The following is a 10442-nucleotide window of genomic DNA, read 5'->3' on the forward strand; positions in this document are numbered from 1 at the left end:
AATCCTGGCTTGGCTATCACTAGCCATGGGACTTGGGAAAACGACTTAACCTCTTTGTACCTTAGTATTTACGTGGACAAAACAGAGATGAAAATGAAAGGGCTTTTGCCAGGATTAAATGCAGTCTTGCACATAAGGGTTCAGTACACAGTAAGTGATCAGTAAAGTTGGACTAAGATCAAAACTTGTAGCTTGGTTCCAACGCTTTCTGGCAACCTAGTTGTATTATCACGTTTACCAGAAAGAAACCTTGTGGCCTATATTCATTCATTCGGTATTGATTGTCTGCTACTTACCAGGCGCAGTTCCAGGCTCTGGAGATTCAAAAAACAAAACCCCTGCCCTCCTGGAGCTTACATTCTTTTTTTTTTTTTTGGCGAGCGAGTTTGAGCCTGTCTTAAGCATATGGAATGCTTCACGAATTTGCATGTCATCCTTGCCCAGGGGCCATGCTAATCTTCTCTGTGTGGTTCCAATTTTAGTATATGTGCTGCCGAAGCGAGCACTGGAGCTTATATTCTAATGGAGATATCTGTTTCTAATAATCCTTCTTTCTAGAAAGTTCTTGGCAACTCTCTTTTGAAATCTTCTAGCAGCTCCAGTTCTCGTTCTTACCTCTGTGAATCTTGTTAGCTGGTAAATGCCATCCTCTGTAGAATGAGCCTTTCAACGAGAACCATGGAGGTGACTTCTGGGCTCTAGCGGGAAAAACCATGTTTTTTTTTTTTTTTTTTTACTTGTCTCACGTTTTACTGGATTCTGAGACACGACATCCTACCTTGAACTTTTGAAATCTTTGTGCTAGACTGCCTGGGTTCAAACCCTTATCTTTACCTCTCTGCCAGAGTTTCCTCATTTGTAAGATGGGGACAGTAACAGCCTTATGGAGTTATTATGAAGATTATGAGGATATTATGAGTTATTATGAGGATTTAATCTGTTAATACATGTGTTTAGTATAGTATCTGGCGCACAGGAAGGGCTCAATGAATATTAGCTATTAGTATTGTTATCATTGTTCATCGAAGCAGAAGATCGATATATAATTTATACCAAGAGCTAGATTCTTTGGCATAGCCCCCCTCTCTAGAAGACTGAGCAGCCTCCATGCCTCTAGATTGATTTGGTGGCTGAAGTTCAGTTCAGGTCAGTGAACAGGAAGAGGATGGATCATGGGCCAGAGCTCTGAGCTTGCACCGGATGGACACACTGACAACACTACCTGCCTGGTTCTTCCAGACTGTCCCCAAGCATCAGAGACTTCTGCTCACCCAGGAAGGACCGCCTCAGCTGCTGTAGTCCCCCAATCCGAGAACCCATGCTCGACGGCTGGGCTGGCCGTCCTCAAGCTTGTCCTCACATTCCTTCAGAAGTGGAACTCTTGCTACCTCTTTTCCAAACAACATCCTTGTCCTGAGTCAAAGTTAAACTTTGTTTTGTTTAATCTAGAATCCAGAATTGTAACTTTGGGAAGGGACTTTAGTATTGTCATTTGCATTGTCATCTGGGCTCGCCCAGTGACCTGCTTCCCCCCATCCTAAGTGATCAATCTCACGCAGAATCAATTCAACAGTTGATCACAGGACCAGCTCTGTTCCAGGCCCGGGTGGGTACTGCATGTGTGCTTAGTCACTCACTCGTGTCGGATTCTTTGCAACCCCATGGACTGTAGGCCACCAGGCTCCTCTGTCCATGGGGGTTCTCCAGACAAGAATACTAAAGTGGGTTCCCATGGCAATCTTCCTCCAGGTGATCTTCCCAACCCAGGGATTGAACCCAGGTCTCCCACGTTGCAGGCGGATTCTTTATCATTTGAGTCAGGAGGATGAGATAACGCAGACTCAATGAGCCCTGAAGATCGCCCTGTGCAGGTGAGCAGGGAGGTGGTCTGGATGACCAACATCATTGTCCAGCTGGGAACCAAGTGCTAAGAGGGTCTGAAGGAGACAGGCAGAGACCTGGAGTTTGGGTCCCGTTTTCCTGCTTTATGTGTGTCCTTGGTCGTGCCACTTAATCCCTGCCCCCACCCACCACCGAGCCTCATTTTCTCTGTAAAATGGTAGAGATCTACCTCAGAGGGTAACTGTAGGGATGAACCATGAAAACAGTACCATCTTAAGCATTTAGTAGGTGCTCAAGAAAGAAAAAAAGGCCAAAGGAAACATGAGGAAGCAGGCTGCCAGCTGAGGGTCCCAGAAGGAGGTGACAATTAGGGAGCACGCTGGTGCGGGGGGCTGTAGACAGGGTCTGGGGACGGAGTCCTTGACATTGCCCCGAAGCCTCCTGCTCTGAGAAGCCCTGCCTCCCAGCTCTCCAGAACCATTCAGATTCCTGGGGTATTCAAGTACCATTTCTGGGCTGGAGGCACTGAAAGGGGCAAAATCACACTGCTGCACAGATTTCCAGAAGTTTTTTTTTTTTTTTTTTACGTCTTGTTTTAAATAGATTGTTTTCCAAGGGTCATATGACCGCTCCTCCTCCGCCCCCGCAGGCCAGGGGCGGGCGGGGCGCCGGCCCCCGCGGGTGTTGCAACGTCGGGCCTGAAAGTGGGGAAAGGCAGGCGGGCGGCGGCCACGTGACTCGCCCAGGGGATAAATAGACGGCGAAGTTGGGACTCGGCACAGTCGCTCTCCCGCCTCCTCCATCCAGTTCTGAGCCGTCGGAGCCAGAGTTCTCGGAGCCCGAGTTCTCGGAGCCAGCACCGACCCTACACCTACGCAGCCGCAGGATGGAGCGCCCGCAGCCCGACAGGCAAGTGCGGGTCAGGGGACCGGCCTCTCCCGGGCAGGGCAGCTCCCTCCTCCCGCAGAGCTCCCGAGACCGAGCCGGGAAGCAGGAAGCGCCCTCGCTGAACAGGGGGGCGGTCACTTGGGGCTTTGGTGTTAGGAGGAGCTGGGTGCCAATCCCGCCCGGTGGGGCAGTTGGAGAGATGAAAGGTGATTGACATGCCTGGCTCCCTGTGGATGACCCGATGGGAGTGTTGTCGTGGGACCGACTTTGGTTTTGGTTTTGAACTCGTGCTAGTGCTTGGAGGTAGCGGTCTGCTTAATCCGGCATCCCCGCGACTGTTGGAGCCTGGGTGACAAAGCCTGGCTCTTACTGGGGACTCCTCTTGGCCGCATCCACCTCTGGCTAGCTGTCGAATTAAGGAGCACATCACCTCGGTCGGCTACTGAGCCCACGCTTGCAGTATGAGGGTGGCATAGTAGAGGAGGCACAGCAAGCAAGCCAAGGTCTCCTGACTAGCTGGAAACTGGCCCTGGGTTTGTCCACCTCTGAGTCTGGCTCCTCCCATCTTCCAAGAATTTGACCAGCATGTACAGAACAGGGGGTGATTTTCTGAAGGAGTGCTAGCCAGAAAGGACAAATGACACTCCTATGGGAGGTGGATGTGGACATAGGCAGAAATACTCCCCAAAAGGAACTGTTTCTTTGAGTAAACCTGAGTTTTACTTGAGCTTTTTTTAGTACTTTTCTGCCAGCAGAATATTAACAAGGGATCATGAGATCTGTATCTGAAACCTCAACAAAGTTAATGAGTTAAATCTTGGGTGTAAAGGCCAGTCGAAGCAATTGCAGGTGAATGAGTGTTCACCCTGCCCACCGGTGCTGCTCCCTTCTCTTCTCTATTGAGAATAATTGGCCAGACCTTTCCTGTTGGTTTGGGGGACCCGTATTACACAGTGTTTTAATAACTGAAAAGTGTGGCTGGGACTGCATCTTAAAGGTAGTTGGGAAAGTGGCTGTGTATTAGATGGGAACATGGGTTTCTGCAGAGGAGCCTGATAAAAGCTGGAATCTCTTTTTTAAGTCCTGCAAACAGGCAGGGGTACCCTTCAGAAGCTCAGCGGTGGAAGGGACTGTGCTCAGAGCCTTGCCCTCCACTCCCCTGTTCACCTCTGTGCCTCCCCTCTGCAGCATGCCCCAGGATTTGTCAGAGGCCCTGAAGGAGGCCACGAAGGAGGTGCACACCCAGGCGGAGAATGCCGAGTTCATGAAGAACTTTCAGAAGGGTGAGGTGACCCGAGAAGGTTTTAAGGTATGTGGACTGGAGGTACCAGCCTTGGCAGGGGTACATTGGGTGGGAGTGCACCCAAAGTGCAGAGCAGTGGTATAAGTGGGTATGGCTCCTAGGGATGCTGAGGGACCCGATGAGCATGTTCAGGGGAATCATTTTACAGGTCATGACTTTGAGGCTCAGAGAGTGGAAGTGACTTACCCGGGGTCCCACAGCGGATTCACAGCCTGCAGTATGGTATTGTGGAGTGGCTGGGGCGGTGGTACTCTTAAGTGACCACCTAGTGCATGCTTGGCGTTTTACTCAATTAATTGTAATCAGTGCTTCAACTTTGATAAGGAAGGTGAGGAAGGGAAGGCTCAGAGAGGTTAAGTAGCTAACAGAAGGTCACACAGCCTGTTAGCAAATGGGAGAGGCCAAAATTGAGCCAAGGCTGGTCTTGGTTCAGAGCTTATGCTTCTGACCTAGGTCTTATCTGCCTCTGAAGGTAAGAGGGGAGTGTGGGTTCGAGCTGGAGTACTTCCATTCCCTAATAGTAAGACTACCGGCACCATCTAACCTCCCCAGGGTACCTTTTCCTCACCTGTGAAATAAGACTTTTCAACGGCAGGGTTTTATTTTTTTTGGACCACACTGCACAGCATGTGGGCTCTTAGTTTTCCAACCAAGGATTGAACCCATGCTCCCAGCAGTGGAAGCACGGAGTCGTAACTACAGGACCAAGGGGAATACCCAGCATGATTTCCTTAAGTGCCCATTATATTTGAGGCATGAATTTTTGCTATTACTCAGCACAGTTGTGAAATTCATGCAGGAAGAAGGAAAGCATGTGACAAAAGAACCCGGCAGGTGCTGGGCGTGAGGAGAGGCTTGTTTGGGTTGAACAGTGGGGGTGGGGAGCTGCAGCTCACCACTTCTAACACCCTGCCTTTGGCTATTGGGAGACACCTCCTACTTCCAACAGGAGAGGTGCTTCAGTGAAGGGCGATTTAACCTGCAGCTCTAAGGGGCTCACAGCCCTGGGCTGTGTCCTGTGGGTGTGAGTCTAGCCCTTACTCCCTTGTTCTGCCCCCACCCCCCTGAAAAAGCTGATGTACAGTTGCTGTAATGGGACTGGGGCAGTGGGAGTGGGGAGGTGGCCGCTGGAGTACCCCATACCCAGCCACTGTATGCTTTGGAGCTTCCTTCTTGGCCCCTGAGTTCAAAGTCAGCACAGAGACCCAGGAGAGGACGCACTACTCGCTCAGATTGTGCTCTGATGGAGGTAGCGTGTTTTATCACCACTGTCCAACTTCAGTGCTGACTACTTGGTTGCATCTAGTGCTTTCCCTCTGTCATCCTCCTGACCCGCACACCTGCCCCAGCACTCTGTGGTCAGATTACCCTTCTTTGCAAGGGAGGGAACCAAGGCTTGCCTTGTGCAGAGTCACTCGGGCCCCAGATTGCCTAGAGAGGGCGAGTGGTTTTATCCACCATCACCCAGCTGAGGACTGGCCGAGCGGAGTTAGGACCAGGTCGGTCACAGTTGAAAACCCAGGCTGCACTGTACCAGGCTGCCTGGGTTTCTGCCCTGGTGAGAGACCGTGCTCCCATGAATGATTAAAGGCTCAGAAATGACCTGAAAACCTCAACCAGAACATCTAAACTTTGTCCTCTTTCAAACTCAAAACTAGAAAATTAATGTGTAATGGGAGTTACCCGAGCTAAGGGGCACTGGGCTGTCCCCCAGGACAGCTTTCAGAGGTGATGGGGTTCAGAGGGGTCTTCTGGGGAGAACTGTGCCCTGCAGATGGATCCCCAGAGGTCACAAGCCAGAGGGAGGTGCCTGGCATCTCCTGTAAGCACTTTAATTCAGTTACTTTCTCCAGAAAGCCATGCCTGTGCGTGGCTCCATTTCTGTTTCTTACTAGCGTTGTGGCTTCTGTGTCTCATGCCCTCTCTGAGCCTTAGTGTCTTTTCTGTAAAGTGGGCATAGCCATTCCTTTGTTAGACTTTTCCAAGGATGAAGTGAGGATTCGTATTTTTTCCAGTGTGATAAAAGGTTTTTAGGCTCAGACAGTGCACAATGAAAAATTTCTCCTGTGACAGTTTCTCTGGCTGCCACAGGGGGAGGGTTGGAGGGGCTGGCAGGAGGTGGGAGCCCAGCCTGGGGAGGTGACAAGGATGACTCTGAAGGCGATAGTGCAAAGGGGCTGGATGCTCTGATAACAACCTGCTTGCTCTGGTTTCAGCTGGTGATGGCGTCTTTGTACCACATCTATGTGGCCCTGGAGGAGGAGATCGAACGCAACAAGGAGAACCCCGTCTACACTCCCCTCTACTTCCCAGAGGAGCTGCACCGCCGGGCCGCCCTGGAGCAGGACATGGCCTTCTGGTACGGGCCCCGCTGGCAGGAAGCCATCCCCTACACGCAGGCCACCAAGCGCTATGTTCAGCGGCTCCAGGAGGTGGGGCGCGCCGAGCCCGAACTGCTGGTGGCCCATGCCTACACCCGCTACCTGGGCGACCTGTCTGGGGGCCAGGTTCTCAAGAAGATCGCTCAGAAGGCCCTGAACCTGCCCAGCTCCGGGGAGGGCCTGGCCTTCTTCACTTTCCCCAATATCGCCAGTGCCACCAAGTTCAAGCAGCTGTACCGCTCCCGCATGAACACGCTGGAGATGACCCCCGAGGTCCGGCAGAGGGTCCTGGACGAGGCCAAGACCGCCTTCCTGCTCAACATCCAGGTGAGGGTCTGGGCTGTGCTGCGTGGCCACCCCGCCTCCAGTTGCTCTTCCAGGGACATTTCTCGCAGGGTGGGGGGCAGGGAGGGGTCAAGGGTCATGGTTAAGGGCAGGGGCTTGGGGTCCAGGGTTCCAGTTCTGTCACTTACCTGGCGGGGTGATCTTAGGCAGATCCCTTTCTTAATCACTTTGTACTTCAGTTTTCCCATCTGTAAAATGGGGATATAATAGCACTTAGCTCACAGAGTTGTTGTGACTGCTTAAATCAATCAAGTCCCCAGAGCAGGGCATGTCACAGGGTCAGCCCTTGAACATTAGCTACAGTTATTGTATGATGTGAGCGTCACCATTGTGGCATTCTGTGACAACTCCCTGTGACAACATACAAGTTGGCTGTGTGCTCATATGTAGCCAGGTTGGCACTGCAGGGCTCACGGATGCTGCAGACCTGGCCCACGCCATCTGGGCCTCTCAGCCCAGCCAGGAGGCATGATCCGTCTTTCTACAAGTGTCTCAAATCCAGGGGAAGATGGGTTTTGCCTTGAAGGCTGACCTCTTAGGCAGAGCCAGGGGGGGTGTTCCCAGTGGGGGTGAGATTCCTCCTAACCCTAATGTAGAATTCTGTCACTCTCCTCCTATCTGGAGGCCCTGTGGGAACTGGGCTCTTAGTTTATGCTCTCCTGGCTCCTTATTCCCAGCCTGGGACCCCAGAAGAGATTGGTCATAGCACTTGCTATTGAGCAATGTGCGTCCTTTGCATACCGCTAAAAGATACCCAGCAGACCTGGTCAGTCTTCTGAGAAAAGCTGTATCTTTCAGAAAGGTGGTGTAGAAAGAACAGGCGCTTTGGAGCCACAGCCCCATGGGAGGGCTGGCCCTTGCTGCTTGACCTCTGGGTTAGCCACCACGCAGGCACTGAATCTCTGGAGCGGCAATGACCTGGTCTGTAACCTTGGCTAATGAGTACCACAGAGCACTGAGTGCCTGCTTGGGTACCACTCAAGACATGGTACTTTGCAAAGGGACCCAGCATATGGGCATGAGCGGCCATTCAGAATGGCTGTTACTGGGAAGCATTTGGGGAAGAGTAGGCAGGCGAGTTAATGCACTTGTGACATCTTCTCTCAAGCTGGATGTTCAGTATTTTTGCTGTGATTCTGTCCTGTCCTGCTATTTCCCCACCAAACCTCAGACCTCCCATCAGCAGGCCTGGCCCCACCTTTCATGGAGACGTGCCTTTTGTTCTCTTGCAGCTGTTTGAGGAGTTGCAGGGGCTGCTGACCCAGAAGGCCGAGGACCGTGAGCCCTCGCAGGCACCAGACCTTCACAGGCGAGCCAGCAGCAAGGCGCAAGGTGAGGGCCTCCCGGGGGCAGTGTGTGGAGGGCACGTGGCCCAGCCATCAGGCTCTGGTGTCGCCTGGCTCTTCTGTCTTCTCCATGGTTTAAATGAGAGGTCAGGGGTGGAGCCAGCCTCCACCCGGATGACCCCTCTGCACCTCAGTCTCCCCAATTCTAGAATCGGGGCGGGGGTGGGCTGGTTCTAGGTCACTTTTGAGTATTCGAAGAATAGTCTGAAGTCATGGCAAGTCCTACTCCCCCATAGACACACACAATTTAGGTCCCTTTGGGGCCTGTTAATGGTTCCCTAGCAGAGACCCCCTGACGTGGGGCTAGGGGCCCAGGGCAGCTTCTAGTTATTCCCCCGCCATTGATGCAGGGTCCTGTCTCGGGTTAGTCCCTCCCTGAGGCCTCTCAAAGAGCTCTCTAGGGGGTGGCAGTGCTGAGAGAACACGTGGGAAACTTCCAGAGCACCAGAGTGCTCCACAGATGTCCCCTCCCTCCCTGTGGGCGAGAGTGTGGCTTTGGGAGTCAAGGGAGGGGAGGGGTGAAGCTCGGCCACCTGCTTGGCAGGTCATCTCAGGCCTCTGCTCCTGGTGCCACCATAGCTCACCTGTGCCAGGACTATATGGACCCCTCTGTCGGTGGGGTTTTGCGGGGAACATTGGAATGTGGCCATTCCTGATGAGGTTACCCGGTGGGGGTGAGGGGACTCAGCCCTAATACATCAGTTCTCAAACTGTGGTCCCCTGGGTATCCCTGGAGAGTACTTCTCACAATCTGGCCGAAAATGGAAGAGTGGACAGCTTGGAGAAGTAAGCAAGCTCCCTGTCTCAGGAGGTATCCAAGTATCGGCTAGAGGGCTACTGGTTGGCATCTAGCAGGGACTTTACTAGACCGAGCTGAGGCGGCTCTGATTTTTCTGTGAGGTCAAATGGCCCTGCTTCCATCCTCCGGGAGTTGACATCATCTCCCTTCTCTTTCAGACTCAGTTCCTGCCAAGGCGTCCAGGGGGAAGCCCCAGCCCAGCGTCCTCTCTCAGGCACCTCTTCTGCGATGGGTCCTCACGCTCAGCTTTCTGGTGGCCACGGTCGCTGTGGGGCTTTACGCCATGTGAATGCAAGTGTGCTGCCTCCTGGGGGCCATGAACTGTTTGTGGAAAGGGGCAGCCCCTTGGCTGGCTTCCTTACCTTGAGCTTGGGGCTGGGGGGCAGCCGCCAGGGCTCCTACTGTCTCCCTGCGTCCGTCTCTTCTGGATAAAAGGAGCCTGAGACATCTCCACCAACCCAAAGTACATCCAGTCAGTAACCTGAACTTCAGAGTGGGACAAGGGGTCCCCCCGACCTCTCAGCACTCTCCCCTTCCTGTTCCTGCAGCAGAGCCCAGAAGATGTAGCCAGAGCAACAGCTGTTGTGAACCTCCGAAAGCCTTGGGTCTGAGGTCTCCCTTTTGACCCGCTGTGACCGGCCATGGCAATTTTTGTATATATTCAAAGATGTTGTGTCTTGTGTTTCCGTCTTGTTTTTGTTGGAGCCACTTTGTGTTCCTGGCTCAGCCTGAACTGTGGTATTCTGTTGTGTTCTATTCTGTTCTTATAGCAGGGTAGGGGTGCGTTATGGCGGGTGGGGAGGGAAGTGTTTAACAGGACTGTGGCCTTGATTGCTAACTTTCATGTGAAATAATAAACTAAATGGCCTGATAGTAACTTGACGTGTTTTTCTTGGGCTCTGTTACCCTTGGGGAACTGACCTTTTTTCCTCACTTGTTTCTTGAAAGTCTGGTGGGCGGAAGGGGTGAAAGTGCGGGTGACAGCTGGTTTGGGATGTTGTGCTCTGTACGGAGGGTGGTGGGGGTGACCTTGAAACAGGCAGTGGGCACGTCTTTGGGGTGAACCCTGCTTGGTGGAAGACCGCTTTACCATGGACGCGATTCACTGTAAAGCTGAAATGAGCAAATTCTGGAATAAGATCTGTGTCTTGTACAGTGAATCGTAGGGACTGGAGTAAGAACCCTGGTTCAAACCCCTGGTTTTCTTTCTGTAACTGCCTTTGGGGTTAGGTATTAAGCCTTCTGGAGCTCAGTTTTGTCACCTTTAACACCAATACAGACCCAGCTCACCTGTCTTGAGAAGCAAATGAGATGCATGTAAAATGCCAACAGCACATGATATGAACTCTTAATAATGAAATGAGGGAGATCAGTGTTCTGTGATTCTTGTTAAGGGATTCTCTACTGTGTGAGTCCCCTCACATGATGTCATCTCATTTGATCCTCAGAAAAACTGGGTGTTATCACTTCTAGAGGGTCAGGAAGGATTTAAACCAGGTCTGGCCAGCTCTAGAACTCAAGATTTTTCCACTGTCCAA

The 10442-nt window shown here is 52.2% G+C and overlaps 1 protein-coding gene and 1 non-coding gene across 2 annotated transcripts; one reads left to right on the forward strand and one right to left on the reverse strand.

Moving 5' to 3' along the window:
* Nucleotides 1-399: 399 nt before the first annotated feature.
* Nucleotides 400-506, reverse strand: LOC122424174. The gene has a single exon (XR_006264358.1). It is a non-coding gene; the product is annotated as a U6 spliceosomal RNA (small nuclear RNA).
* A 2081-nt stretch (nucleotides 507-2587) lies between these two features.
* HMOX1 (heme oxygenase 1) lies at nucleotides 2588-9781 on the forward strand. The gene is made up of 5 exons (XM_043441040.1): nucleotides 2588-2751; nucleotides 3919-4039; nucleotides 6250-6741; nucleotides 7992-8091; nucleotides 9063-9781. The coding sequence occupies exons 1-5, from the start codon at nucleotides 2729-2731 to the stop codon at nucleotides 9191-9193; spliced, it is 867 nt and encodes a 288-aa protein (XP_043296975.1). The 5' UTR covers nucleotides 2588-2728; the 3' UTR covers nucleotides 9194-9781.
* Nucleotides 9782-10442: the final 661 nt, after the last annotated feature.

The sequence above is a fragment of the Cervus canadensis genome, chromosome 21, assembly GCF_019320065.1.
Source record: "Cervus canadensis isolate Bull #8, Minnesota chromosome 21, ASM1932006v1, whole genome shotgun sequence".
In the NCBI taxonomy this organism is placed as follows: Eukaryota; Metazoa; Chordata; class Mammalia; order Artiodactyla; family Cervidae; genus Cervus; species Cervus canadensis.

Coding starts and splice junctions, on each gene's coding strand:
- HMOX1 (XM_043441040.1), top strand. CDS start 2,729: ATGGAGCGCCCGCAGCCCGACAG. Junction 2,752..3,918: donor GAGCGCCCGCAGCCCGACAG/GCAAGTGCGGGT, acceptor TCCCCTCTGCAG/CATGCCCCAGGATTTGTCAG. Junction 6,742..7,991: donor CCTTCCTGCTCAACATCCAG/GTGAGGGTCTGG, acceptor GTTCTCTTGCAG/CTGTTTGAGGAGTTGCAGGG.